Source organism: Fonsecaea pedrosoi (genome assembly GCF_000835455.1).
Source record: "Fonsecaea pedrosoi CBS 271.37 unplaced genomic scaffold supercont1.3, whole genome shotgun sequence".
In the NCBI taxonomy this organism is placed as follows: Eukaryota; Fungi; Ascomycota; class Eurotiomycetes; order Chaetothyriales; family Herpotrichiellaceae; genus Fonsecaea; species Fonsecaea pedrosoi.
Window position 1 is genome coordinate 3,944,130 of NW_013550613.1, and position 25,809 is coordinate 3,969,938.

Genomic DNA, 25,809 nt, shown 5'->3' on the forward strand with positions numbered 1-25,809 from the left:
GAGAGATATTTGATGAGAATATTGTGTCTGAGAATACAACGTCAATCGCGGTGAGTGAAACTGAGTGGAAAGGCGAAAGAGTATGCTGAAAAGGACATGTAGAAGAGTCGCAGATGACGGGACGAGCACTTTCCCCTGATTCTTCGCCTGGCTGATTAGCAGGGGAGGTGCGAGTCTCAAGTCTCGTCAAAATCGCCTCCGTTTCCATGCTGCAACATACTTACCTACCATCGTTGTTGTCTTTTCAGCTTCTGGAACCATTCTGGCGTCAGTTGTTGAGAGCGCTGGTCAACCCTGTTGTATACCTCGCGACGTCGACCAGGCTGCGTGACTTTTGTACGCCTCTTTCAAGCAGTCATAACATCTCGACCGAGTCCTTTCTGATTGAAGTATATTCTCTCGGCCCTTTTTGAATGAGATCGTGTTCGGTGGGATGTTGTCAGGTGTGTCGGTGGGTGACAAGTCTGTACAATGCACCGTTGCGTCCCAAGGCCATCCACCTACAACTCGTCTAGCACACATTGTCAAAGAAATTCCTTATTTTTCAAGTCTCCTCCACTTCCCATCCGGACCTTCGAAATAATTGTAGAACCTAGACTTCAAAAGGTAAGCAAGATCTCACCATCTCCCTGCTCTAAAGGGGGGGGAAGGTGCGTCTGCATCAATTGACCCTATCTTGGTACGAGCAGCCCTCTCAATGCAAGCATCCCTTTTATTCTAGATCATACCCCAGCCTGATCTTGAGCATTCAGAGAGAAAGCCTGTGGAATCACCTTGGAAGTGGTGGTGAATTGGAGAGCTCTACGAGGCAATAGGAGTCGTATCTATTAATGAAGTCGGCAAAATTATTTACAATATGTAGTGTAGGTGTCCAACGTCACCAGCACTAAGACTAGCAGTAATACCAGACGGCGCCGGATCGCTTCGGGCCCTGACATTATGGGGGCCCGGTGGGGAGTCCCATCAGGCCTAGTGGGAGTTTAGGTAGAGGGGCAGGCGAGGCGGATTTACTAGGTCCCAGTTGGGTGCCAGTGCCCCTAGCACATGCTTAGCAGACCCTTGGTGAATCCGCCCCGGAAATAAAGGGGAGCTCCACCACGATTCGACCTCGAGGACAAGCAGATATGGATTCTTCCGGACGAGGCATTTTGTGCTTCTTCTTTTGAGGTGTGCAAATCGCGCATCCTCCGTCGCTATTATCATTATCATTGATTACAGGTAGGTATTCTTGTACTCGGGTACACAGTTTCTATCGAAGTTTTATTCCTTGTCTTCCCCTTCCGTGGATCGGCTTCTAGGCCTCACACTTGCCCTCCTCAAAGGCTTTGTGCTCCCTTTCAATCTCAAGCCTAACCCACACATAAGATACAGCTGCCCAGATGGCGATGTATGCAAAAAGAACACCCAACGAAAGTCCAAAGGCGTAGTGGAACTCCAGGGTCCAGATGACGGCGGACACGCACCCAATGTACGTGCACACACCCAGTAACCACCACCACGTCAAGTAGCGAAACAGGTTGCGAAAGGCTTTGTTGTTCTCGTATCGGTCGTTATAGCGGACGCGGAACTCCCGGTCCTGGAGGCCGTCGACGGCGATAAAATCTTCGGCGGCATAGTAAATGAACGGACGCAGCTTGGTACCTCGAGGCTGCGAGTTGATCCCAATGGGGATGTTGATGGGGAGGATCTCGGTGAGGAGCATCAAGATGCCCAGAAATCCCATGATGAAGGTCGGAGAGTAGAGATAGAGATGGGGTAGAACCAAAGAGCTGCCGACCACGAAGGGGATCAGGGCCAGGATCATGGCGACCCCATACACCCAGGACGTGGCATCCAGCTCCCATTTACTCCTCGACAGTAGAGGTGCGCATTCCGCAGTGTGGACAAACAACCTGTAAACCCGTGCAATCAAGATCCAAAGTTCACCGACACCGAAGGAAATGATGGCGTATCCCAAAATGTTTTCGTCATATTCGGGTTTTGGCAGCGGACACTCCCCAGGCGCGCTGTTGAACTGTTCGCGGCATTCTCTCTCCCACCGGTGTTTGTGTGAGTTGTACCATGTATAGTAGATGATGCAAGGGACGACGATATCGAAGATCAAAATTGCCGGCAGCCCAAGCGTGATGCCCAAGTGCTGCATCGGGTGCGCCTCCTTTTGCATCATCCTCGTCTCTTTGCGCTTCAGGCGCGGGAGAGTGCGAGAGGATGAAGCATATGTGGTAGCTCTGTCGTGAAGTTCAGGTCGCGTCGCCCTGGCCGGCGTATCGCTGTCGGCAGCGGGTGGCAGCTCTAAGTCGGGTTTTTCTTCCAATCCAACGCTGGGATGTTCCAGGGTTGTACCGCTGTCTGGAGTATCGCTGGTATCTGGTTGTTCTGCGCGCTCCTGTTCTGCCAGAATTTCTTTCTCGGGGTCAACTACTGGTAGCCCGTCATTGTTGTCGCGCCAACTCACGCCCCCCGTTGTGGGACGAGCGTCTGGCTCCCCTTTCTCCATCGTGGCCTAAGGAGTAGGGTGATTTCGCTTTCGTTTCCTTTTTGCTCGCTTCGACGCTTCGTATATTCTCCTTCACCGGTACCCTAAAACACCCTCCTGATGATCAGAGAGACAGAGCACGCCTCGGACGGATAAAGAGGGACACCCTCCATTTAAGAAAGCACGTATCCCTAAATGAGGAGCGGACATTGTACGTTGACTCAGCCAACGGCATTATATAAGTCATGGCATTTGCGGCAGAAAATTTGAGCCTTTGGCGCGGAACATCGGGCCCATGATCCACATCACACGCTTTCTATTCGTGCTGTTGGCCTCTGGTGTTCGAGACCCCTGCAGATCTGTCCGCCGGGGCTTCCGCTTGGGATTCCCATCTTGCCCTTCTCTTGCCGGTAGCCAGTCCGCGTCAACGTCATTGTTTACCCATTCGAGACACCCACTCCCAAAACGGCTTTGATTTCAGCCATACATCAAAGGATTAGGCGTTGTGGTTGACTCAGCGGTGGGAGAGGACGCTGGTTGTGGGACAAGAGGAGCCAATTGAGCCAGGACGAGGCGCTGTGTCGACTAGGGCGTTTGTGGACTCGCCATTGTATATTAGTTTGAGCCCCGTTTCAGTCTTGTGGTACCCAGCAGCTCTGGAGAGACGCAGGGACAGTTAGGAATGGACACGAGTGTCCCTGAAAATTACCACTTTGCACCGATTCCTGGACATCTGTACGAGTACTGTAGAACGCAAATAAAGTGTAGGTGATGATGTGCCCGAAATTGTATCTTCTGCCTCTGCCTTCCATGTTGAAAATCGACAGGATGAGCGGCCGCTGTGCCAGCGCCGATTCGTGCAGTAAGCCTTCATCAGCCCCTGGACCCTTCTAGGCGGAGCAAATGTCGGGGTCAAATTGAAGCAGGTGATTAGGTAAAGAAACTGGTCCCTGTGGTGCTTGGAGCTTGGAGCATGTCGGACAATCGACCGCTTACCATCACTTTCCGCACCACTACGTCATCGTCGTCGGCGCCGTCTCGGTTTATTCTTCGTCTGAATACGAGGCAGCGCAAGATACGTGTCCCGATCTTTTGTGAAATTGCTCTCATTCAGACTCTAGGTGTGAATGTCTCTGCATGACTAACTGCACCGTACACAATATGGGGCGATAAACATTCCACTTCCACAAGGATCTCTTGAGTTGTCTCAGAGCTCTATTACAGACCGCCTCAATCTCATATGTCTGTTAATACCCCGACGCAGGCCTCTTTCCTAAGCTGAGGCTGTTGCTGTCAAGGTTGCAGACATCCTTTGGCTCTCTTTGTAATGTACCACCGCCAGAAGCATGACAATGACCTCTTCCATCAATGCTTCGCTTCTCCAGCATGGAGCGAGCATTTCCAGGCTGCCACCACGCTTCATACTCTTGTAGTTCGGCTTGTATCTGGCAATGGCTATGCCTTGACCATCCAAGAGCACGATGTTCAAATCGTCAATCTTCGACCGGGGTTTCCAGGTCATCTTTTCCCCACCAAGTTCGGGGGACGCCCACCAGTGCTGGGTCGCCATGAACCCGGACGATTCCAGTGTGAGTGGCTGCCCACGGAATTTCAGGTCCATCCGCGTGGTCAATGAGTGGAAGTCGACGGTGGCCACTTCGGCGTTGGTGGTGTTGGAGTGTATCCTCATCTGCGGTTTCCGGTATCTCGCGTCCGCCGTGTATATGGTGGTTGTCTTGTCTGTGTCCAGAACACTGATTGTCGTATGTTGATTCCAATAATCCGCGTACTCGACGTACATGGTGCGAGATTCCGAGCCAGGCTGCGATTGGAAACTGTGGTCGTTGACATCCTCGTCTGGCGCAAGATCTGACCCCAGGCTATCCTGTTCCTGATGTCTCTTGAAGGGATTCTTCATTTTGAGTGTGCTTGTATAACTATTTTCGAATTGATTCGCCAGAGTCAATGTCTTTGCATCTTGGGAGATGGGAGATGGGGTACTCGGGTAGTGGGATCCGGGCTTTTATGCTAGAGGGTGTCCAACCGCACGGGAAGTTAAGGTAGGGCCAGCAAGGTGAAGTATCATGGCTGTGAGAGAGTGATCGACCCTGTATGTTGGCAGCATCGATGAAGATCTTGGAGAGGGGCCCCAAGGGGCCTTATGCCTGGTGAACATGTAACTACTCGAGTGGCGATTTGGCCAAGTTCATGGATCGACCAAGCCTTGTAGACTCACTTTACCTCGAAAATGCTCCGCCACACGATCTCCCAAATTTCGTATTCGTATCTGGAGCAGTGCCACAAGGACATTGTTGGATTTTACAGAAACCTAAGGAGCTTCAAGTGCGCAAATTTGCTGCTGTGCATGCTTTGGGTACAGTACTGTGAAGCATCCGGGACAACATGAGTAGAGACTACGAGATAGTAGGAAGACAGTGAGCTAGAATATGTGAAATATTGGTTAAGAAGCTCAGTGAGTACCCATTCCTGACGCCATGGTATTGGCAAAGGCCTAATCTCATACTGCCATGCTGTCCATGCTCACAACCACTCAAAGCCCATCATCTGGAGTCCAATATTTATTCCAACGTTGGTCTGTACTGCTCGCCTCAACATCTTTCTTGTCATAGAAACGGAGATCAGTGCTCAGGCGTATGCGGCCAGTAGGGTCGGCGTTAGCAGTTGCGGTGTGGATGGTGTATGGCAGATGAAAGACCACATCACCGGCCTCGTAATCCGCAACAAGCCAATGGTACTTCGTCTTCCTGGCGAGGTGCTCATTGTCTTGTTGGAAAACCATTGGATCCAGCGACAGAACGCCAGTGGCAGACATATTGCGATTGAACGCTGAAATCTTCTCCTCGACGGTGAAGTCTTTGGCGCGTACCTCGAAATCATCCTCAATGGCCTTGCCGAGATTGGTGCTGTCTTCGAGATAGACAAGCCCACCTCCTGTGGCAGTGATATCCCCAATGGGCACCCACGCCGTTAGGAAGAACGCGTGGCCTCCGCGAAGGAAGAGCTTATCGTAATGAACGCCAGTGCTTTGACCTCCGGGGATATTGTGTCGAAGCATAGTTCTTTTGACGAGGACCTCCTCCTCCCAGTCCATGATATTGCGGACCATCGCGCGCAACTTCGGGTGCGCCACAAAGTCTAGGTACGGTTGTTGGACATGAGCTTTCACAAGCTGCTCCAATTCGTCGTGCCCTGCTGGACCTCCACCACCGATTCCATTGTGCAGCGAGATATCTTCGGCCATGTTGTAGATACCGTCGACCGGGTCTGTGTCAGGCTTCAGCAAACCCAAAGACTTGAATTGGCCAAAATAGTGTTCTCGCATCTTCAAAACGTCGTCGCGCGGTACGAGTCCTTTCACAAAGACATACTCATCCTCAAACAAGCGACGACGGATCTCCTCGATCGGAGTTTCACTTGGAGTCTCGCGCAGCCAGCCCAGCATGGACTGGGGGATCGAGCCCTGGATGGCACCCACAGTAGGAGGAAGAGGTTTCGTATCTGTTGGTGAAGTCACTGCCGCCATTGAGAGATACGCCGAAGGTTCAACTTGTGTTGAGTTGTGATTTTGGAGGAGCACGGGCTGTCCGACACTGTAGGGAGTGCATCGCCATCTTATCGCTCCGTGCACGCTGTGAAGTGCGTCACAGGCCTCACGGCATAGAAGCGGCGAGCCTCATACCGTCCATTCATCATTGAGGTGGGTGAGGGACGACAGGGGAGGTCGGTTGGTCCAGGTTTAAGTTGAGGACTCGCACATCTAAATCGAGTGAGGGGACAGAGAGGTGGCCAGTGGGTGCTTCCCCGAGAATCTAGACCTGCAAGCATAGAGGTTGGTCACCTGAGTGGCCAGGGCCTAGGCGCACAACTTGTAGGCGGCTTGGCCTGGTGGCCCCTGGTTAAGCTTGAGACGATAGTTAAGCTTAAGAACAGCCCAGCGTACTCGTAGGTGCTTGGCCTGTTCATCGTGTCTTCACGATTCACCCTCTGGTCTGGTCACAGTGGCTGCTGCTTTACTCGGGTACGAGGAAGCCGCCGCTTTACAAGCTGATAGAAAAAATGAAGAACAGGCCTCTGCCACCACTATCGTCATGATCAACCACCATTTCTTCGGCTACTCCCTCGTCCTGTCACTTTCTCCACGAGCGGGTAATGAGTCTCGTGGACCCTGACACAGGCGGAGATCAACATGGGTGAGTCCCGATATCTATTCGTGGTCAAGGATCCCAAATCCCAGTCACTCTCCAAAAGCAGTGATCAGGAGAGACGATTGATCCACCGTCATGTCCAGATCGACAGCATGCATCGCCGACGATTGTCGCTCCATCCCAAAATCCACAAGAGTGAGCAATTGCCATTCATCCAAGTCAACCCGGGTCTCAAAGCTGGGACCAGCAAGAGACCTGACATACAAACCATTCCTCGTGTGCCTGCAGACGAATCGCGCATCATCGACCCCTTTGTATCGACCGTGGTCAATGTGGATCGCAAGGCTCATACTCTGCTGCAGTATTTCGTCCATGTTTCTCATCCTAGGACATGGCATTCGGAAGTGCAAAATGATCGGACTTACACCTTTCAGAAGGACGTCTTTCCATTGGTCAAGGGATGTCTTGAAAACGAGGTACATTTCTATACCTTGTTGGCTTCCATGGCCAGCCAAATGCAGTACTTTGAGCTGATGCACCGAGATGAGACCACGAGTCAAATGGCAACTAAAGCCATCGTCGCTATTCGTCGGCATCTCAGGTCTTCGCCTCCAATCGACCAGAGGCTTATATTCGACATTCACCAAATGGCCGTGACAGATTTCTACCGATATGAACTTCAGTCGGCTCTCATCCATCTCACGGCAGTCAAAAGTCTTCTTTCGCATATCGGGGGCATTGAACGAATTGACCCTTCACTACGCGAATGGATTGTGATTGGGGATGGCTACCTAGCAGCGGAACTCCTCCATAAGCCAGTGTTTCCTGCTTCTTGCTTCGACCCGGGCGACCTAGAACTGGTACACGGGGACATTATCAGTGACCAGACTGATTCCACAGCAAAATGGTTTCAGGAACCACGCCACTTTGAGATTCTGCCAGCCCAGATGTATCAAGTGCTCCTGGATTTGGGTGCGGTGGTGAATGCCATGCAGCGTCAATCTGGAACACAAGCTTCAAACCCAAATAATCCTGCTGGATCTAAGTCAACCCTTCATTGGCTCCTTCTCCGAACAAGTGCACTCAGGCACCGACTTCTGGAACTCGAGACTGATGATGGTAAAGTGGACGCGATTAGGATTGTCTTGATCGCATGGCTATTCATGGTGATGACCGTGACGGGTCGCCGTCGAACATGCAGAGTCCTCGCCTCGAAACTGAAGCGTCGACTTGAAGCAATGAGAAGCGAGGATTGGGTCGGATATGGAGAGGTCCACCTGTGGGTGCTTCTTGTTGGCACCATGTGTTGTGATGGAAATACTCGAGGATGGTTTCTCACCGAGATCCAGAAGGCAGAGCATCCGGTCCACTGGGACTCGGGCAACACGTACCGGGAAGACGAGCTTGCACAGTTGTGCAGCCGCTTTTCCTACCTCGACACGTATCTGCAGACCTTGTTGCAAACTCTCACCAGCGATTTGAATGCTTTAGCACCACTGTGAGGACTAGAACAGAATACAAGGAGTGATTTGCGACTGTTGACCTGATAAATGAGGGCCTCGGAGGTGACCCAAGGCTGGGAACACGTGATGGCCAAGCAACAAGAGAGTGTGACGCGATGCTGCAGCTGCCCGCATCTCCTCGTTTCCGTGTCCGTGTCCATCTCCACCTCCACTCCGCCTACAAGTACAACAGATACTCGGCACCAAGACTCATTGGAAATCCTCAGAGTCGCATATCCACGACTCGTGCAAGCTTACCTGCCATGGCATCGACCCCTCTGGCCTTCACTACACCTTCGACGACTATGAACTTCAGCAAACCTCGGACAATGAACCACTGACTTCTCCGAGACGATTCATTAATCAAACTGCGCTCTCTGCGCTGCCGTCCTTTCCCGGCCAAGCCTCCCATTAAGCTTCCAACCTCCACATTACGACCCCATCCAACTTCGACCGAGGTTATATGCCACGGAAATCGACATGCGGCCTGGAAATCGTTGTGCGGCCTCCAGAATGCCTATCACGTCCCCAGCTTTCGAGGGCGGTCCTAAATGTCTATCTCCAGCCCGCCCACTTTGCACGGCGCGGAGTCGGCTTTATGTTCATGCCGCCCCCTTGACAATTGATATTCCTCCAAGATTTCCTTTCCTCGAATCTATACCTGTACAATCGGCCTCTCTAGCTGATCTACTCGAATTCCAGAATCGGCGCCGCAAAAATGCCCTACGCGAGTCCTTACCCTCCCCTGGATATTCCAAAATGCAACATTCTCTCCTACGTCTTTCCCCCAGAGAAGACGCCATCCAACAAGCCACTATGGATGGATGCTGAGAATCCCTCCAACAGTCTCTCGCCGGCCCAGATGCTATCATGGGTCAAGAGATTTGCGGTTGGGCTGGACCGACTGGGCGTCAAACAGCAACAAGCAGTCATGGTCTTCACGCCGAACCATCTCTATGTCCCAATGGCGTATCTCGCCGCGGCTGGGTCCAAGCGGTTCTTTACTGGCGCCAATCCCATCTATACAGTCAACGAGGTCGCCCATCAGATGAAGGCAATTGAAGCGGCGATTGTGCTCATCCATCCGTCCTTGCTCGATACCGGTGTGGCTGCGGCCAAACAAGCCAATATTCCATCAGAGAGGCTTTTTCTCTTCTCTGACATTGAGTCCCCAGTCACGAAAGGTATCAAGGATTGGCGGTCTATGGTCGCTTCAGAATCGGAAGCTGAGTCTTGGAGATGGGATCCTCTTGAGGGGGAGGCTGCCCTGGAAACTGTTGCCGCCATCAATTTTTCGAGCGGGACCACTGGCCTACCCAAGGGTGTGTGCATCACGCATCGCAACCTCATTTCGAACGCGGCGCAAACCATCTTCAACAAGTACGAGGGCACTCAGTACTCTGAACAAAATCCCGGCCCTGAGCGCTGGCTTGCATTTCTTCCCTTGTATCACGCCTACTCGCAGCTGTGGACCATCAACATCGCATGCCGACTTCAAGTCCCCGTCTATGTCATGCCTAAGTTTGTGTACGAAGATTTCCTAAGATACATTCAAAAATATCGGATCACAACACTCCAGCTGGTACCACCCGTACTTGTCATGTTGAGCAAACGACCTGAAACGGCCAAATACGACCTCAGCAGCCTCAAACAGTTTCTTTGCGGCGCAGCACCGCTAAAGAGTGATTTGCAAAATGAGATTATGACGAGATTCAATGTTGTCGTCGTTCAGGGCTGGGGTATGACCGAGACAACATGTGCCGGCATCATGATGCCAGGAATGACAAAAGATCTGACGGGCTCGATCGGATATCTGCTACCCAACACCGAGGCGAAGCTCATGGATGAGGAAGGAAACGAAGTGACGGCGGAAGGCGAACCGGGTGAGCTCTGGCTGAGGGGACCACAGATGCTACTTGGCTATTGGAGAAACGAACAAGCCACCAAAGAGAGTAAGACAGAGGACGGCTGGTTCAAGACTGGCGATGTGGCCGTCTGCAAGGACCAAAAGTGGTGGATCGTCGACAGGAAGAAGGAGCTCATCAAGGTCAACGGCTTGCAAGTGGCACCTGCTGAACTAGAGGCTGTCCTGCTCGAGCATGAAGATGTCGCCGATGCCGCCGCCGTGGGCATCACTGTCCACGGCGAAGAGCTACCACGAGCCTATGTGGTTCTACAAGAACGCGCCAAGGGCAAGACGACCGAGGAGGATATCAAGGCTTTTGTGGCAAGCAAAGTGGCTAGGCACAAACGATTGGCAGGTGGCGTCAAATTCATCGATGAAGTGCCCAAGTTGGCCAGCGGCAAGATTGTGCGCAAATTGATGAAGGAGTGGGCGAAGAGGGATGCTCAGGAGGTTGAAGGCACTGTGAAAGCAAGATTGTAGACAGGGACTGTCTCTGGGCAACCAGTGCGTTTCCGGTCCAATACATCTACCAATGATCGATCTGATATCGAGGAGAGGTCAACGCCGCGAATCTCGGTTCAATCACTGCAAGACGCATCCTGGACCTACTAAAAGCAATCCTTATTGAAGCCAGACCGACCCCTATCAGCAGCGAAGAACCTTCAGAGCAACTTCAAATGGAACCTCGAATGGACTACCTTTGCCCGGTATCGAATGAAAGACCCAGATGGGGATGTGGCGTTGTACAGACGAGACAATAGATGGATACAGCGGTGGAAGGAATGTCTAAAGAGATGGTGAGAGGATCTAGAGAGCCTTCAGTATGGCGGTAGAAGCATCGAGCAATCATACCAGGAAGCAATTGCCGCACCTTTCTTCATCAACTCATGTCAAATCTTTTATTTTCATCTTCAATCTCACTTCATCCTGTCTCCATCTTTCATCTTCGCTTTTTTTTTCCCTCTCTCCTCCTTCAACCTCTCGCGAACGAAGCGCGATCCTTGAATGCCGAACAACACAACTCTACTCTCTAACGGTCATCCCCCCTTCACTTTATCCTCGTCCTTATCATCACGTTCACCTTACCATTATCAGGCCGCGGTCAAACAACTTGCTCTCGAACAGATCTTCTCCTGCCATCGCTGACACACCTGTCTGTACCAAATATCTCCGACGCGATGACGGGGTACTTGTACGACTGGTCAACTCCGCGACGATGCCGTCCGCGTCAGTCGTCGGACCGGACATGAAAAGATCAATGTCTGCTTCAAGCGCACGGTCAGAGTTCCGGACAACTCTGGCACATCTCAACTGCCTCCAGACCTGGGTAACTTTCCTCTCTACAAGGTTCAAGACTACGCGGATTCCCTTTCCCCTGAAATGGTCGCGAAAGGCGGAGTTTTCTTGCCCGTGTACCGTATGTACATTCTATTCCACTTGCGCCTCTATCAAAGCTGACCTGTCTCCCAGAACGCGGAGCAATGTGGATCAGCTTCACTGCCAACCCGCCCTTTGCCGTCAAGGTGTACGTCGGCTGCGTCAACGCCATCTCTGGAGAAACTGCTGCCGAAGACGCGTCTACCAAAGCACGTCGCCAGCTCCTAAGATCTCAGGGAAAACTCATTCAAGATTATGTGATCGTCCCGGGTCAGTGCTGGCTGGACGGCATCGCGTCTGGCAATGGAGTAGTCAAGCAATTCGTGGCCACGCGACTAGGTGAGGGATATACGGTCGAAGCACAAGTCACTGGTCACGAAGTACACGGGGGCCTGCAAATTGAGATCACTCCAGCGGTGGTGGGATCCTCTGGTAGCACTCGAGTGTCGGTTGTTCTTCTCACTGGCAAAAAGTACGACGTCTGCGTTCCTTTGGACTCAACATTCGGCCACCTTAAAGAAAATGATGTACAATCATGGGCATGCCGACTGCGACTCAGAGACTTCTCTATCGAAATGAACAGATGTTAGATGGTGAGAATTCTCCGTCAGCTTGAGTAAACCATGCTAACCACAACGAATACCCAGACCGCCTCATCGCTTCTTGTGGGCTGTTCGAATGCGTAAGCTCCAGTGACTTCTTTTCCAGCATTATCACTAATGGCTTTGCGCGCTGACTACCTGACGGGGGGAGCAGTTGTCCTCTCTGAGAGATTGACGGGAGGAGGAGGAGGGCCCCCAGCAGCAGCGAAGCCAAAACCCAAACCCAAAGAAATGGGCATCGCTGCGGGTGGAAACATCGAGCAACGGATCGTGTGTGATGACTGGCCCGCAGAAACGTAGCACAAGACCGCCACCGTTGCCTTCAATGTCCAGATCCTGAACGCCAACGCCTTTGAGAGTGTCACGGGTCTCCCACGCCCAGAAACGCCAATCACCATGGAAACCTACGCCGAGCTGGGCCTCCCGTTCTTCAAGCTGTACGAGGAGGATCTGGGGGATGTTGTTGTCCACGGGCCACTCGACAAGGTCAAGTCGATCGGGGAGATGGACGGCGTCGAGGACCCCAGCTTCGCCGTCCCGATCAAGCCGCTCAACGACAACCCAGCGCGTGCGCGTGGCGAATCCAAGTCCAAGTCTCAGCAAGCCGACGCTGACGGGGTCAAGGCCGACGACGACATCTCCAATCCAGCAGGTCCGTTGAGCGACTTTCGTCCCCGCGCCAAACTATTGCAAGAGTGCCGGGCGAGCCAGGGTTATTATGCACATTAAATCATGTACCTGATCCAAACCCAAACCCAAACCTACATTGAGCACGATACGATATCCGGTCAAGAATGTCCTGAGAAAAACTTCAAAATGAGCTTGTCATTGACGCAGACGTCTAATGATGCTGGGCATACGCGCGGTATCACATGCATGTGTACATGAAGGGCTTGAAACTCGACAACAGCAACTCGGAGATTTTATTGGCCAACTGACAAAACGAATCGATCAGACAATCAATCAATCAAGCAAGCAGAAAGCATGCAGGGAAATGGAAACAGCTGAACAGAATCCAACCATGATAATCTCGTGCGCCGACCCTGATCGTTTTCGGGCGAGGTATGCTACCCAAGGTGGCTGTTATCAGGGAAGGGAGAGGGGGGGGGGGGGTTTACGTTGGGCTGGCTGAGATGAAACTATGAAAAGGAGAGAAAAAAAAAATCACAAGAGAGCTCATAATGTCAGTCCATTCAACCAACAAGGAAGGATATGTGCTGGTCTGTGCTGTGCTGGGACATTGAAAGAGGGTACGGTACGGTACAGTATGATTCGGATAAGTGATCTGTCTGCTGGCGCACGGTCTCCTAAAGGTATCAACCGCGCTGAATGCCGAATGCTGATTGCTGCGTGAATCAAACATGACGCAATGTCAGGGGCTCTCAGGCGGAGCATAGCATAGCATAGCATAGCTGACAGAAGTAGCCAACAGCCAACAGCCAACAGTCAATGATGGAAAAAAGGCTTCCTCAGCAAAGACCAGACCAGACCATACATAGCTTGCTTGCAAGGGTGTACAGGCATGGACGAGACTTAAAAGTCCAGGTCGGCCTTCTGCTCTCCAACTTTTATTCCATTTCGAGCCTCACTGACAGTACCGTCATCGTCGCCACCACTTGTTTTCTTCTCCTTCGGTCTCCCCTTTCGATCCACCCTCTCGTCTCTGGGATTGAACCCGCCATTGCCCCAGAGTGCCCATTCGGGCGTCGCCTTGCAGTAATCCTCGGGCGTGAAATCGGTGGAACTCTGCAGCAGGTCGAAGAACCTGTCGTAGTCGATGAGGGTGTGCCACTTGTCGCGGATGAGGAAGCGCTTGCTCGCAATCAGCACGCAGCAGCTGTGTGCGTGTTCGGCGGCGATGCCGTACTCGAGTCCCCTCTTCGCGAGGGCCTTGTCCAGCGCCTCGACGAACGCGACGACTTCCTCGTAAAAGGGGACGTTCTGCATCGTCAAGCCCGCTCCGGCCGAGGAACTCGTACCGCAGTACTGTCGGGGGAAGAGATATGTTAGCATACCTCCAAAAGGGATAGAGCGGAAGACGCCACAAAGCTCAATTGCGCCTCGGAAGAAATGTGATACGTAAGAGATGGATATCCTTTTCGGACAGGCAGAGACTTACTGTGACACCCTTGATCTCGACAAAGCAGGGTAGTCCCTTGGCCACCAAGTGAGCATAACCCTCGACTTCGTCCTCAATGTTGAACCCCTTGACGAGCGTAAGCCGAAACACGGTGCGCTGTACAAACCGCTTCTCCCGCAAAATGTCCAGACACGAATTGAACCGTTCCCAAAAATCCCGGTGCAGAGGCCTATCGATCTTGCGCAGACTGTCTCTGTTGCTGGCGTCGATGCTGACGTATAGTTGTGTCACACGGCGCAGGTCACGCAGTTGTTGCGGATGCTGGGCGTTGCAGACCAGGAAACTCGATATCTTCTCTCCATGCAGGAGGCCCACAAACTCATTGATGCGAGGGTAGAAGATCGGTTCGCCTACTAAGCTCAAAGCGCAGTGTCGAATACGCATGGCCTCTTCGAACCTCTCGGCGCGCACACCAGGAACGCCGCGCATCATCTTGATCTTCTTGTAATGGCCTTCCTTTGCACCGTCGAATATCAACTTGGGATCGTCGACCTGCCAGCGCCAAGTCGTCGACACCGGGTTGGTGCCGTGCCTCCAGCAAAAGACGCACTTGTTGCTGCATGATAGCGAGGGAGTAGTTTCCATGCACAGGTGGGACGCAATGCCATAGAAAGAATTCTTGTAGCAGGATCCACGGCCGCGAAGAGCAGATTTGGTCCAGCGACAGATTTTCACGCCCGAGTGGGTACCCACGATGGTGTAGCCCTGTTTGGTCAAAGCTGCATGAGTAGGGGATTCCTTAGGGACCATGGCCTTCAGAGTCGTTGCTGGCGAAGGGCGAGAGCTGTAGGTGGTGAAGTCAATGGCGATTGGAGACGTATAGGAATTGGCCTTCCCACCCACGTCCTCGAGATCGGTGGTATTTGCAAGCTTTCGCCTCTTGTTGCGTCCAGAGTCAGGGAATTCGTCGGTCTCTTCATCGCCATCCTCTGGCTCTTCCTCGTCACCGCTCTCCACGGGTTCCCCGCTGCCAGGAACGCCTTCACCCAGCGCCCCCGACGTGCTCACCTCCTTGAGGACGCTGCAGACGCCACCTACCCAGTCCTTCAGCGACTTGTCGACATTGCTTTTCACGTCACCGAGTCCCAAGGGGTACGCCCTCTTCCGACCTGTTAATTTGGCCATCCACTTGTCCACCTCTACAGCCTGTGAACAAAACCCTTTCTCTTCGGTGGGCCACCCTTCTTTGTCCCCGATCCCAAATATTGTATAGCCTGCCAATGTGGACAAGGGTGCAGTGTCAATGCGGAAGTCATTGTGCGTCTCGTCTAAGTGGGCAAGGAAGGTGTTCAGAATGGTGTCAATGTCGTAGGAGGGTATCAGGAGGAGGTAGAAGTACGAGACATCTGCACTCGGGACGGGAGTTTTGGGGCCTGAGATGAAGTAGTCGTCGAGGTCAACATATGAGAGATCGTATACTTGAGGCCTGAGAATCGCGGGGTAGGCGGTTGAGACTCCCTCAAGATCCGCCGCGACCTGCTTCGCGAGGCGTTCAGTAGTCCCAGTCAAGGACGAGAAGAAGATCAGTGGCTGCATGCGAGACGGCTCTCGTCGTCTTTGCAGCGCCGCCTGTCCTCTCGAACTCGCTGGCTTGCGGCCAGTCACCACACGGGCTGCAGCGGCCGGAGTTCGAGGTTTTCGAGCCTGGCCAGACGTGAGCGAAGGGGTGATTCTCGAAGGACTCTGGAGCCTTTGATCCTTTCCAGTCTGGACGGGGGCATGGTCCTTTGGGGCGAGCCACGCTGCCTTCTCCAGGGTTGGAGAGCCGTGCTGTGCACTCTTGGAAGCATGTCTGCGTTGCACGACAACGGCGAGAACACAGAGCCCGACGAGGGTGGACACAACAGCACGGTTCTCATGCCAGTAGATCAAGAGGCGATCCAGCCAGTCAGCCAGGATGACTGGCGCGGCACCAGCTTCACCCAGATCCATGGCAACAAAAATGTCTGGGGCAATTAATTATTTGGACATTGGAAATTCTCGCAAGGCACAAGTGGGATGGCGCAGTCGGCGCTTCAGGGTTCCGAGTTCTGGGGGTTCCAGCTTGGAGGCTCCTTGGCGGGATCAAGTACGGGGCTCCTTGGTGGCTCCCCTCCTCTCACGCGACCGCTTTTATACAGCACCGAACTAGTGTAGGTCAATAATAAGTTGTGTTACGGGTTTTTAAGGTTCGCTCTGATTTGTCGACGTCTCTGGAAGTTTCGGCCCATCCGAGCTTAGCGCTATGGCCTCAAACTACCTCCTCCCAATGCAGCGCATGGAGCCCTAGCGAATCGTTTTTCGTGTTCATGAGGACTACTAGCTGGAAGAAGAAGCCATCATTGACCAATTCTTCCAACAGTCTGGTATAGACCCTGAAGGCGACTTTTGCTCTCGTCTCATGGCTCCCAATGAGTCGGTCAAGATGCACATCATTTTCGACTTGTACTGCAAAGAACATCCCACAGTGGACCTTGGGGTGATCAAGTATGAAGTGTTCAAGGTGAAGAGAAAAGGGGACAAGTTGTATGTGATGCATGTGGTTTTTTTCCTTTCCTCCCACCGAATTTCCCGAGAGCTGATGATTGAAACTTTGAACTTGTTAGCCTGTTCAAACAAACTAAAATGAACCTGCCTCCAATTACGCACGCCGGCGCTGCCATTACGTTCGCTGGGGGCCCTCACAGCTAAGCAGAATCTGAAGAGTCGGACGGTGTCCTTCGGCGACAAACCGGGCACTCGCCTCTTACATTGGTGTCTCGAGCATCAAGGGACAATGGCAAGTCCCTCAGCGTTCCACTAGCAGGGAGACAAACCCTTTGCCTTGGACGGGCCATTGCTCTCGCGCATCGAATATGGTTTCCACGGATTACGTGTGAAGGATTTCTTCTGCACGACCGAAAGGTCATGCACGCAGTTTCGCACATGTTGGGAAAGGATGTCTCTCAATGACTGAGGAGATTTGAGGGGATATGGCAGGGAGAAGGGGTCTCTCTGTGCTGTGGAAATCATCTCGCGCTGGATCTATTTATGCGAGAGAACGGCCTCATTTTCTCAGAGTGCGCCGTCGGCTCAGTTGGTCACCGAGTCCAGGTCACCCTGTCAACGTTCGAAAACGCTCGACATCAGGCGTCTAATGTGTCTCCTCCATGCTTGACTCAGGTTTGGATTGATTGATGTCTCGAGTAATAGCCAGAGCTGCGTTGTCTCTTTGACTGACTGACCATAGGTCACAAAACCTCCACCAAACAAACCTGATTGCAGGGCAAAAGGCTAGACCTAAGCCCAGCGAAGGACTGGAGGGGAAAGGGTGAGATCGAACTCAGTTCTGTTCCGCACTCGCCTACGCGCGCTACAGAAGGGAAAATGAAGAAGACCCAAGAGGTCCACGAGAGAGGTCGTCATACCTCCAGTGTATTGTGCGGGCCAGAAGGTCAATATCTACAGTGTGTCCATCCCGCTGTGCATGAAGAGCTTTGCATTGTCAAGTCAAACGGGTCGCAGGTCTATCTCTGCCTGTAACTGCATCGACTCCTCACATGGCCACAACCTTCTGGCATGGTTTGATATGACACTTACTTGTTGCGCAGTGTCATACTGTACCATATCGTGAGCGACGAAAGCCCACCCGGTGACAGTATCGTCGCGTTCCGATCCACCTTCAAATTCATGACATCGCGCAATAGTTGCGTGCTCACTAGGGTGGATATACGCAACCCAACGACAGGTCGGCCCTGTGACTCTTGACAGTTTGACAGTCCAACCGTGACCGTGTCATGTAGACTGTGAGATTGAACTGTATGCTCCCCAGAACTCTTTTCCGGGGGTTATCATTCCCCCTCAAAGATCTGAGCGGCTCCAAGCGGCTCCAGGCAGGGAGATGGTCATGTGAGGTTCCTATCTCCCACTTTACATAGGTCTGTCAGTATCTCACACAGTAGACAACGGAGGGATTCAGTTCGTCACATACTCATTTTCTATGTGCTAAGCTCCTGTAGAAGCTACCTGATCCATAGAGGCATCTCTGCCCACACACCTCATCCGTGTCTAGTATCGGTGTCCAAATATCTCTACCCGATCCGAAACCTCGTGTCTCATGTCAGGTCATTGAGTGTTTCCACATGATATACCCTCTAGACCCATGCCTGTCTTCGAACCTTAATACGGTGGGGACGATCGGCTTGGCCTCAGCCTGTTGCCTCAGGTGGTGCCGCTCAGCCCGTTGGAGACGACTGGCCTCTTACCTCCCTCGAGGAGGATTGGTCCTGGCTGATCCTCGCTGGGTGGAGGTGCAACGGCATTCTTCTCGTTGTCGAAGATCTCGACCGACTGATGTCTGTTACTATCGCGGACAGCGGAGAACCGACGAAGGCCGCGACGACGACGAATCAAATCGTCGATGTGTCGACCAATTGCAAGCCCCAGGCCAACGGCCAGTACCGCACAGTTGACACTGAAAGCGCGGCGATATCGCGGACGGTCGTCCTGCCGGAAGATTTGAGCTCCATAGATGCCGGCGATATTCGCGCCCATGATGACCCTACAAAACGTTAGCCAACATTCTTTTCATTCACGGTTCAAGGAGAGGAATACATGGCCATCGCAAGGGCTCTCTCCTCCGAGTCTTCGCAAGTGAGCGACATCCAGGTAATGTTCAGAGGGTGTGAAAAAGTGCCAAAGGTCTGTGTCCAGACGACACCAAAGTACCTGACCCCTCGATTGTCGATTTCAGTGAAGATGCGGTTGAATATGTACCCAAGGAGATGCATGCTAAGGCCAGCAATGACTGTCTCACCGCGCCTCGAGCTGTTACACGTCAGGGTACGAACAATCCATGAGAGCTCCAGACGACTTACAAATGATCCGACACATAACTGAATGAAAACGACACCGGAATCTGCAAAAACAGACCAACAGAGGCAAGAGCATTGGACGACAGCGCAGCGAAGCCGAAACTTCTGACAATCGTCGGGGCGTAGGTGTCAAAGGCGCGTTGCGGCCCATTGTTTGCCAGGGTGATGATAACATGCACCCACATTCTCCAATGTGAGAACTGCGCATCGTGTCAGAACGAGTCAAATGGAACATCATCATCTAGTGGACTTACAGCCTTCTTGAACGCGAGTCGACCGATGCGCTTCTTCTTCTTCCCCTTCATCGGGTCGTCAATCATGACTCGAGTGTTGAGAATATGGATCTCTCGGTCTGTGAAGATCTTGACGTTGGGCAGGAATGTGCTGCGAGGGTTCTTGAAAGAGTCTGGCAGGAAAAATCCCAGAATGAGACCGCTGAGAACGGTAAAGCTGCCCATCAGGACGAACAACCAGAACCAGCCTGATTTACCGCCAACGCCGCGCATGTGAAGAATGCCATATGCCAGGAGCTTTGCGGATGCTTGACCGAATTGGTTGCCAAAGTAGAATATCATAACACGCTTCGCAGTTTCTTTCCGGGTGTACCAAGTTGAGAGGGTCCACAGACCACCGGGGATGAATCCCGACTCTGTTATTCCCAGGAGAAAACGCGTGGCGATGAAAGAGCCGTAGGATTTCTGGAAGGCCTGAAACGTGCTAACGGTGCCGAATAGAAACAGTTGAAGTGTCAACCACTTGCCAGGACCGACCCGGTACAGAATCATGTTGGAGGGAATCTCGAATAGCACGATGCCCAGGGACAGCATCTGTTGGCCCACGTTGAATTGGTTTTGGGTGATGCCCACGTCCTCCATGAAGTCGTCTGTGATGGCATTGGCCATGTTCCCGCGGTCAAGTTCTGTGAAGAAGCTCAGAGTCAGCCACAAAATTTGACGAGGGGTCAGGATGCAGACGTACGAAGGCAAAAGAAGCCCAGCGTGAGGAGTGGCATGATGATGAAGTCCATCCTGCCCGAGGTAGTCCTGTCAGCAGAGTCCTTGTTGTCCAGTATCGACCAAACTTGTGATGTATTAACACTGACTTCCTTTTCGCTTTGACTTCTTCCTCTAGTGTCCAGTCACGCTCCAGCAAAAGAGCCTCGCCATTTGCACCAACGGGAGGAAATTCATTGACGACTTCTGTCGTCTTGGGATCAAAATCAGACATCTTTGCAGGATAGTATTGAAAACTGGTCCAAAAGGCCTTTGCCCTGCCAGCAGAGACTTTGAAGAGGAGCAAACCATTGTTCTTGTAGAAATTCAATCACAAACGGATCATCATCACGCCATTGCGATCCCCATCTAGATCGCCAAACTCTTCCGATGTTTGTTCATCATAGACGAGAGCCAAGAGCAAATTCATCGTCGGCATGGGGGTGCGCATGGCAGATTTGACCAAAACTTTCAGCGCCATTCCAGCGAAAGTTGTACAGCCAAGCAAATGACTGCGTCGCCAATGTTGAAGGGAGGCCCGTCCAAGAAGGACCATGTCGAGATTTCTCGCGGCGCCGAGGACGTAGCTGAACATATTAATACTGGTGGCATGGAGACATTTACATACAGGGCTCTGGGACTGGTCGAGATAGCTTGGCAAGCCTTGTCGTGATGGCGACATCCTTGAGCTTGATAGCGCAATCTCAGCCACTCTCCCCATCAACCAATCCCTCTTGAATTTCGACTCGGGTTTCTGGTGACATAGCGGTCAGTGCATCAGGGATCCTGCTGAGGGTTTTTGCTTTCTTCTGGCAATCTGATGTGTCGTTGCTCGATGGTGAAGAAAAGCTGCTGTCAGAGAAATTGGCGATGACGAGAAATCATAATTAGATGTTGAAACTGCAATCAAGCATTCTTGAAATGTGGCAGAGGCAGCCACAAGAAAAGCACCAAGGAATGGCAAGACAATCAAGAAAACTGCCCTACTTGGCAAGAGTGCTTGGAGACTGACGACTGCCACCGATGGGTGTTGATCTCCTGATGAATAGGCGAGGTTCATATTCAAGAGACAACGCCATCCGTCCAAGGCATTGTCGTGGCCGATGGGGGCCTGTGTAATATATATGAAACGCCAGCAGCCGTCGGTGCTTTTTGTTCGAATTCATAGTCTCGTTTTTAGCTGACCACTGGAGTTGATTCCTCATGTAAAGGCACGCAGCGCGGGTCAGCAACCAACGCCAGTCGAATCTGGCCCAATCTCGTCATGCAAGGAGAGAAAACGACCTCGCTGAGTGGTCGGAGTACTGAGGACGATCAAAGCCCTAGCTCCAACGTGGTCAAGATCGTTCTCTTTACCCTGACTGGCGCCATCATTGCCTTCTTTGGAGCAATCGCCCTCGTCGGGGCACTTCGAGTATATCGCCATCCAGAACGATACATTCCACAAAATTCAGCTGGCCAGTCGATGAGAAATCGAGCGCGAGGAATCACTCGCGCCATCCTAGACACCATTCCTATTGTCCGATTTACCGAGAAAACGAATACTGAACTTGAGTCAGTTGAGCTGGGGAATGCGAAAATAGCCAATCAAATCCACGAAGATGTCGCAGGTCAAATGCCCAAATGCAGTGGTGACGACTCAAGCAGTGCTACCCTGACAGAATTGAATGGCGCTCCTGTCCTCGATGGAGAAAGAGGTCTGAGGTGCTCAATCTGCACAGAGGACTTCAGCATTGGAGAACAGGTCCGACTTTTGCCATGTTCTCACAAATACCATCCTGCATGCATCGATCCCTGGCTGCTGAATGTGAGCAGCACCTGTCCCCTCTGCCGTATCGACCTTGACCGCAGCGAGCAAGGGCAGAGTAATGGTCAGGTCCGAGGTGAAGGCTGAGAAATTCACGTTGGCGTCTAGCAATGCATGCAAGGGGAAGGATCTGGATTTGGGGATAACGAGCAGTTCATTGATTGTGGCAGCACACCGTCGAGGTCAAGGGCCAGACTTGACAATTTAATCACCGAGTCAGTACTGGGCCAGTCGGAGCTGAAGTATTGATCTGCGTTTCAGAGATGGCAAGGTCCCAGGGGATATAGCCTGATGGCGAGATGCGAGTGGTCCCTCATTGCCTGCTGCGGGAAAGGAGAGTATCCTTGAGCCTAGGATACAAGGTGAAGGGGAGCAACCATGATGAGAAGGCACGACGGAGAGAAGAATCATGATAATTAGCGAGCCAAATGGACTAGATGAGATGCACTAATACAGATATGGAATAGCCCGCCCTGAAAGGCAGCCTTGCCGAGCGCCACCTCTACGAATCTCTCTTCCGCTCTCCAGACTCCCAATCTCGACAAGCACTCACTCTACTCAGTACTTGTACTTGTATACCCCGATGAATGTCCCCAGAATCCATATGACTATTTTCAGTTTCTCCAATCGCTCCTGAACGATCTCATCAGATCCATGTCGCCAGATTCAACCACGCCTCGCTTGGAATGAGATCGTGCCTTGTTGGAGCAGCACCATGGTCGATGTGAAAGAGATGGATCTGACGTGCAGGTATTCTACAAGTACACAAATGGTTCTGGGGATGCGGGGAACCGACTCCCCGCCGTGGGCGTTTTAGTTTTGCCGGGGATCTCAACATATCCAAGACCTCTAGTTCTACGAGTCGTGTATACCTTCAAAACCTCGGTATCGTCATGCCACAAGTTTTGTGTACCAAAACTTATGGTTTCTGGCCTACCGAGGCTCCGTCATTCCGATTTCCTAGGCTAGACTGGATCTCATCGACCTGAGGATATTCCGCGAGTATGAAAAGGGTCTCGACTTCCCACAGAGCATCGGGCGTGCAGCAGTCAAGATACGTCGTAAAGGCCCTATGCTGAGCATCACCGTCGACATGTGTAAAGGATGGGCTCTCCTGCTGTGGTCCACGTTGGCGTCTGTGCTCGTCGCCGACCCAACATTTACCGGCTTTCCTCCAGTGAGTTTAAGATTCGCTTTCTCTTCTGAGCGCTCTGCTAAAGCATTTCGGCCCTGGCAGTGTGATGCCTTGATCGCTGCGGGCCTGGGCGACCGGTTGATTCGTGTAGGGACCGAGGCTTACGAACAACACCTGGAAAGTTATTTCTGTGCCAACGGACGTCTACACCCTTACTGCTTTGTACTGCCACATACCGCAGAGGAGGTTGCTACCACTGTCAAAGCGCTGGCCAGTAATGGCTCCGGATCAGGGAGTTGGCACATCGCCGTACGAAGTGGAGGACACCATCTTCCAGCGACCAACAACATTGAGGATGGGGTTACCATTGATCTCAGCTTGATGAACGGGGCAAAGTACAATGCCACAACTAACATTGCAAGTGTCCAGCCGGGTGGTAGATGGAAAGACGTCTACACGACTCTCCTCAACACTGGCAATGTGACGGTGGTCGGTGGGCGTGATGGAAACGTCGGGGTGGGCGGGTTCCTCCTCGGTGGCGGCATGTCGTATTATACACCGCGTTATGGCTTGGCCGTCAACACGGTTGCTGGGTTCCAAGTCGTGCTCGCAGATGGGAGCATCGTGGAAGCGACAGCCACAGAGAACGCGGACCTCTGGAAAGCCCTGCGAGGGGGCGGACTCAATTTCGGCATCGTCACCCGTTTCGACATGGAAGCCATGCCGGCAGTTGATCTGGTGTCAGGCACCTCCATGATTACAGCTGACCATTTCGACGAAGCAGCGGACGCTTTTGTTGATTTCACAGACCAGATGGAGCACCATCGGGACGACACCATGCTCATCATCCATACCCATGACTCCTCTATATGGGATGGTCCGTTCATCCTCCCTCTGCGAGTCAATACGAAGGGTGATCCGAGCACCACAGCCTTTGACAAAGTCACTCAAATACCTTCCGTGGCGCAAACCTGGGAGCAAAAATCGCTTGCTGCTGCTGCCAACGGGGTCCAGGCTGCTTATGGAACGAAGTATGATTCTCCATTTACGAACCCTCTCCTGTCTTTTCTTTCCCCACAGCTGAAAGGATAAAACGCTGATCGATCTCTACCGAACCTTCTTAGGAATGCATACATGACTCTGACTTTTGTTAACGAGCCGTCGATCGTGCGCAAGGCTTTCTCCTTACATGACCAACTGGCCTCTAATATTGCAAAGAAGGTCGGGTCTGAAAACTTTATGGCATCCTCGGTTCTTCAGCCATTTCCTACCTATCTGAGCGATCTCGGTCTTCGCAACGGCAGCGTGGGCCAAAAGGCTGGATCCGCGAACGGTACAATGCCACTGGACCTTACATTCTCGTCTGGACACCAAGCTCATCTCGGCCTCCACCACGAGATCATGAGCAACGTGCTCGGAATCGAACGGAACGGAGTCAACGCCGTCGTGTGGACCGTATTCGTCGCCATCAAGAACGGCCAGGACGCGGCCCTGTCGGTGGCCAGATCAGAGCTGATGCTCATGACTCGTGAGATGAAGCGATTTCAAACCTCGGACGGCAAGGCCGCGACAGTGGATTACCTGTACGCAAACTACGCAGACATGACCCAGGATCCCTTGGGGAGTTACGGCCCGGAAAACGTAGCTTTCATGAACCAAGTGGCGCGAAAGTACGATCCCGAGGGGTTCTGGCAGAAGAGGGTACCGGGGGGGTTCAAGATCTCGCGAGTGGCCGGATAACCCTACATTTAGGCACTGAAGGGGTTTGTGGCCTGGTACAAATACCAATGCATGTCTGACGAATGCGAGTACAGCGATCAAGCTGCAAGTACATCGTATCTGCCTTATACAAGTATTATCTCGGCTGGGCTATCAGAGAGACAACATAACCTCGGCCAGACTGCCGAGCCACAAGTACGCGTGGTGCCACCCGGGCCCGGGCTGGTGGTGCCAGGTTGATACTACAAGTATGTAGGCAACATATGGGTGCCATAGGTAGGAGGTATGCTTAGATAAACCTCGCTGAGTCATCCCGGTATTAGGGGGCGCAGCCTTACAAAGATTCACGACTGCCCCGTCCGTGAGATGATGGCGACATTAGCCCAATATGCCTGCCTGGGATGAGAAGAAACGGGCCCCCTTACGTGATCCTATCTCTCTCTCTCTCTCTTGTACGAGGTATTCGCAAATGGATTCTCCATGTAATCTACTCTTCTTGTCATTACCCACGTCTGCGCGGGATACCAAGGAACTCGTCAAACTATCCACATACCTACTAGATAGCCTAGGTACATAGTATGCAAGTTCTCTCTGTGATTCTCATTCACAGTGTGAACCAGCAACGGAGGCCCTATCAATATCTATGAATCCATACCATCACGACCCCAAGGAAACGGCACGACGGCTCCGCGCACGAATACTCGGCCCCCGTCGATACAAGTCCCAGGCCATAGGGACCATGGCGGCCGAGCAGGCGCCCAAGATACTCGTGGCGGGACCGGTGCCTAGAGATTCGTACACTGTACCGCGGAGAAAAGAGATGGCGGTAATATCAGTATATTGTTGATTGGGATGTTTCTTTCTGTAATCTTGTGTTTGGTGGAACGGGACTGACTGACTGACTGACTAGCTAACACACCGGCTGAGAAGGTCGGGAGAGGGGAATAGCGAATGACAGGACAAGAGCTGACTTACTCTGCGCGGCGAAAGGGGAAAACGCGGCCGCAAAGCCGTACCGAGCAAACGCGTTGGCGGCCGTGGCCGAGGCTCCATACGTCGGCCCGTAAATGCTGACCAGGTAAATGATAGCAGAGGCCTGGAGAAAGATAAATTCAAAGAGTGCAAATGTCGGTTTTTGCTACTGCATTGGACTGT

The 25,809-nt window shown here is 52.4% G+C and overlaps 11 protein-coding genes across 11 annotated transcripts; 6 read left to right on the top strand and 5 right to left on the bottom strand.

Moving 5' to 3' along the window:
* Positions 1–1,294: 1,294 nt before the first annotated feature.
* Z517_05351 (uncharacterized protein) lies at positions 1,295–2,497 on the bottom strand (the record flags this gene model as incomplete). The annotated part of the gene is made up of 1 exon (XM_013430678.1): positions 1,295–2,497. The coding sequence occupies one exon, from the start codon at positions 2,495–2,497 to the stop codon at positions 1,295–1,297; it is 1,203 nt and encodes a 400-aa protein (XP_013286132.1).
* A 1,252-nt stretch (positions 2,498–3,749) lies between these two features.
* Positions 3,750–4,394, bottom strand: Z517_05352 (uncharacterized protein; the record flags this gene model as incomplete). The annotated part of the gene is made up of 1 exon (XM_013430679.1): positions 3,750–4,394. The coding sequence occupies one exon, from the start codon at positions 4,392–4,394 to the stop codon at positions 3,750–3,752; it is 645 nt and encodes a 214-aa protein (XP_013286133.1).
* A 633-nt stretch (positions 4,395–5,027) lies between these two features.
* Positions 5,028–6,020, bottom strand: Z517_05353 (uncharacterized protein; the record flags this gene model as incomplete). Its single annotated transcript, XM_013430680.1, has 1 exon — positions 5,028–6,020. One exon carries the CDS (start codon positions 6,018–6,020, stop codon positions 5,028–5,030), a length of 993 nt encoding a protein of 330 aa, XP_013286134.1.
* A 663-nt stretch (positions 6,021–6,683) lies between these two features.
* Z517_05354 (uncharacterized protein) lies at positions 6,684–8,144 on the top strand (the record flags this gene model as incomplete). The annotated part of the gene is made up of 1 exon (XM_013430681.1): positions 6,684–8,144. The coding sequence occupies one exon, from the start codon at positions 6,684–6,686 to the stop codon at positions 8,142–8,144; it is 1,461 nt and encodes a 486-aa protein (XP_013286135.1).
* A 718-nt stretch (positions 8,145–8,862) lies between these two features.
* Z517_05355 (uncharacterized protein) lies at positions 8,863–10,530 on the top strand (the record flags this gene model as incomplete). Its single annotated transcript, XM_013430682.1, has 1 exon — positions 8,863–10,530. The coding sequence occupies one exon, from the start codon at positions 8,863–8,865 to the stop codon at positions 10,528–10,530; it is 1,668 nt and encodes a 555-aa protein (XP_013286136.1).
* A 900-nt stretch (positions 10,531–11,430) lies between these two features.
* On the top strand, positions 11,431–12,758 carry Z517_05356 (uncharacterized protein; the record flags this gene model as incomplete). Its single annotated transcript, XM_013430683.1, has 4 exons — positions 11,431–11,467; positions 11,521–12,012; positions 12,181–12,299; positions 12,330–12,758. 4 exons carry the CDS (start codon positions 11,431–11,433, stop codon positions 12,756–12,758), a joined length of 1,077 nt encoding a protein of 358 aa, XP_013286137.1.
* Positions 12,759–13,562: 804 nt separating this feature from the next.
* Positions 13,563–16,101, bottom strand: Z517_05357 (uncharacterized protein; the record flags this gene model as incomplete). Its single annotated transcript, XM_013430684.1, has 2 exons — positions 13,563–14,015; positions 14,149–16,101. 2 exons carry the CDS (start codon positions 16,099–16,101, stop codon positions 13,563–13,565), a joined length of 2,406 nt encoding a protein of 801 aa, XP_013286138.1.
* A 448-nt stretch (positions 16,102–16,549) lies between these two features.
* On the top strand, positions 16,550–16,839 carry Z517_05358 (uncharacterized protein; the record flags this gene model as incomplete). Its single annotated transcript, XM_013430685.1, has 2 exons — positions 16,550–16,674; positions 16,755–16,839. 2 exons carry the CDS (start codon positions 16,550–16,552, stop codon positions 16,837–16,839), a joined length of 210 nt encoding a protein of 69 aa, XP_013286139.1.
* A 1,509-nt stretch (positions 16,840–18,348) lies between these two features.
* Z517_05359 (uncharacterized protein) lies at positions 18,349–20,228 on the bottom strand (the record flags this gene model as incomplete). Its single annotated transcript, XM_013430686.1, has 6 exons — positions 18,349–18,688; positions 18,742–18,954; positions 19,005–19,201; positions 19,256–19,920; positions 19,980–20,029; positions 20,104–20,228. The coding sequence occupies 6 exons, from the start codon at positions 20,226–20,228 to the stop codon at positions 18,349–18,351; spliced, it is 1,590 nt and encodes a 529-aa protein (XP_013286140.1).
* A 1,029-nt stretch (positions 20,229–21,257) lies between these two features.
* Z517_05360 (uncharacterized protein) lies at positions 21,258–21,887 on the top strand (the record flags this gene model as incomplete). Its single annotated transcript, XM_013430687.1, has 1 exon — positions 21,258–21,887. The coding sequence occupies one exon, from the start codon at positions 21,258–21,260 to the stop codon at positions 21,885–21,887; it is 630 nt and encodes a 209-aa protein (XP_013286141.1).
* Positions 21,888–22,893: 1,006 nt separating this feature from the next.
* Z517_05361 (uncharacterized protein) lies at positions 22,894–24,675 on the top strand (the record flags this gene model as incomplete). Its single annotated transcript, XM_013430688.1, has 2 exons — positions 22,894–23,966; positions 24,060–24,675. 2 exons carry the CDS (start codon positions 22,894–22,896, stop codon positions 24,673–24,675), a joined length of 1,689 nt encoding a protein of 562 aa, XP_013286142.1.
* Positions 24,676–25,809: the final 1,134 nt, after the last annotated feature.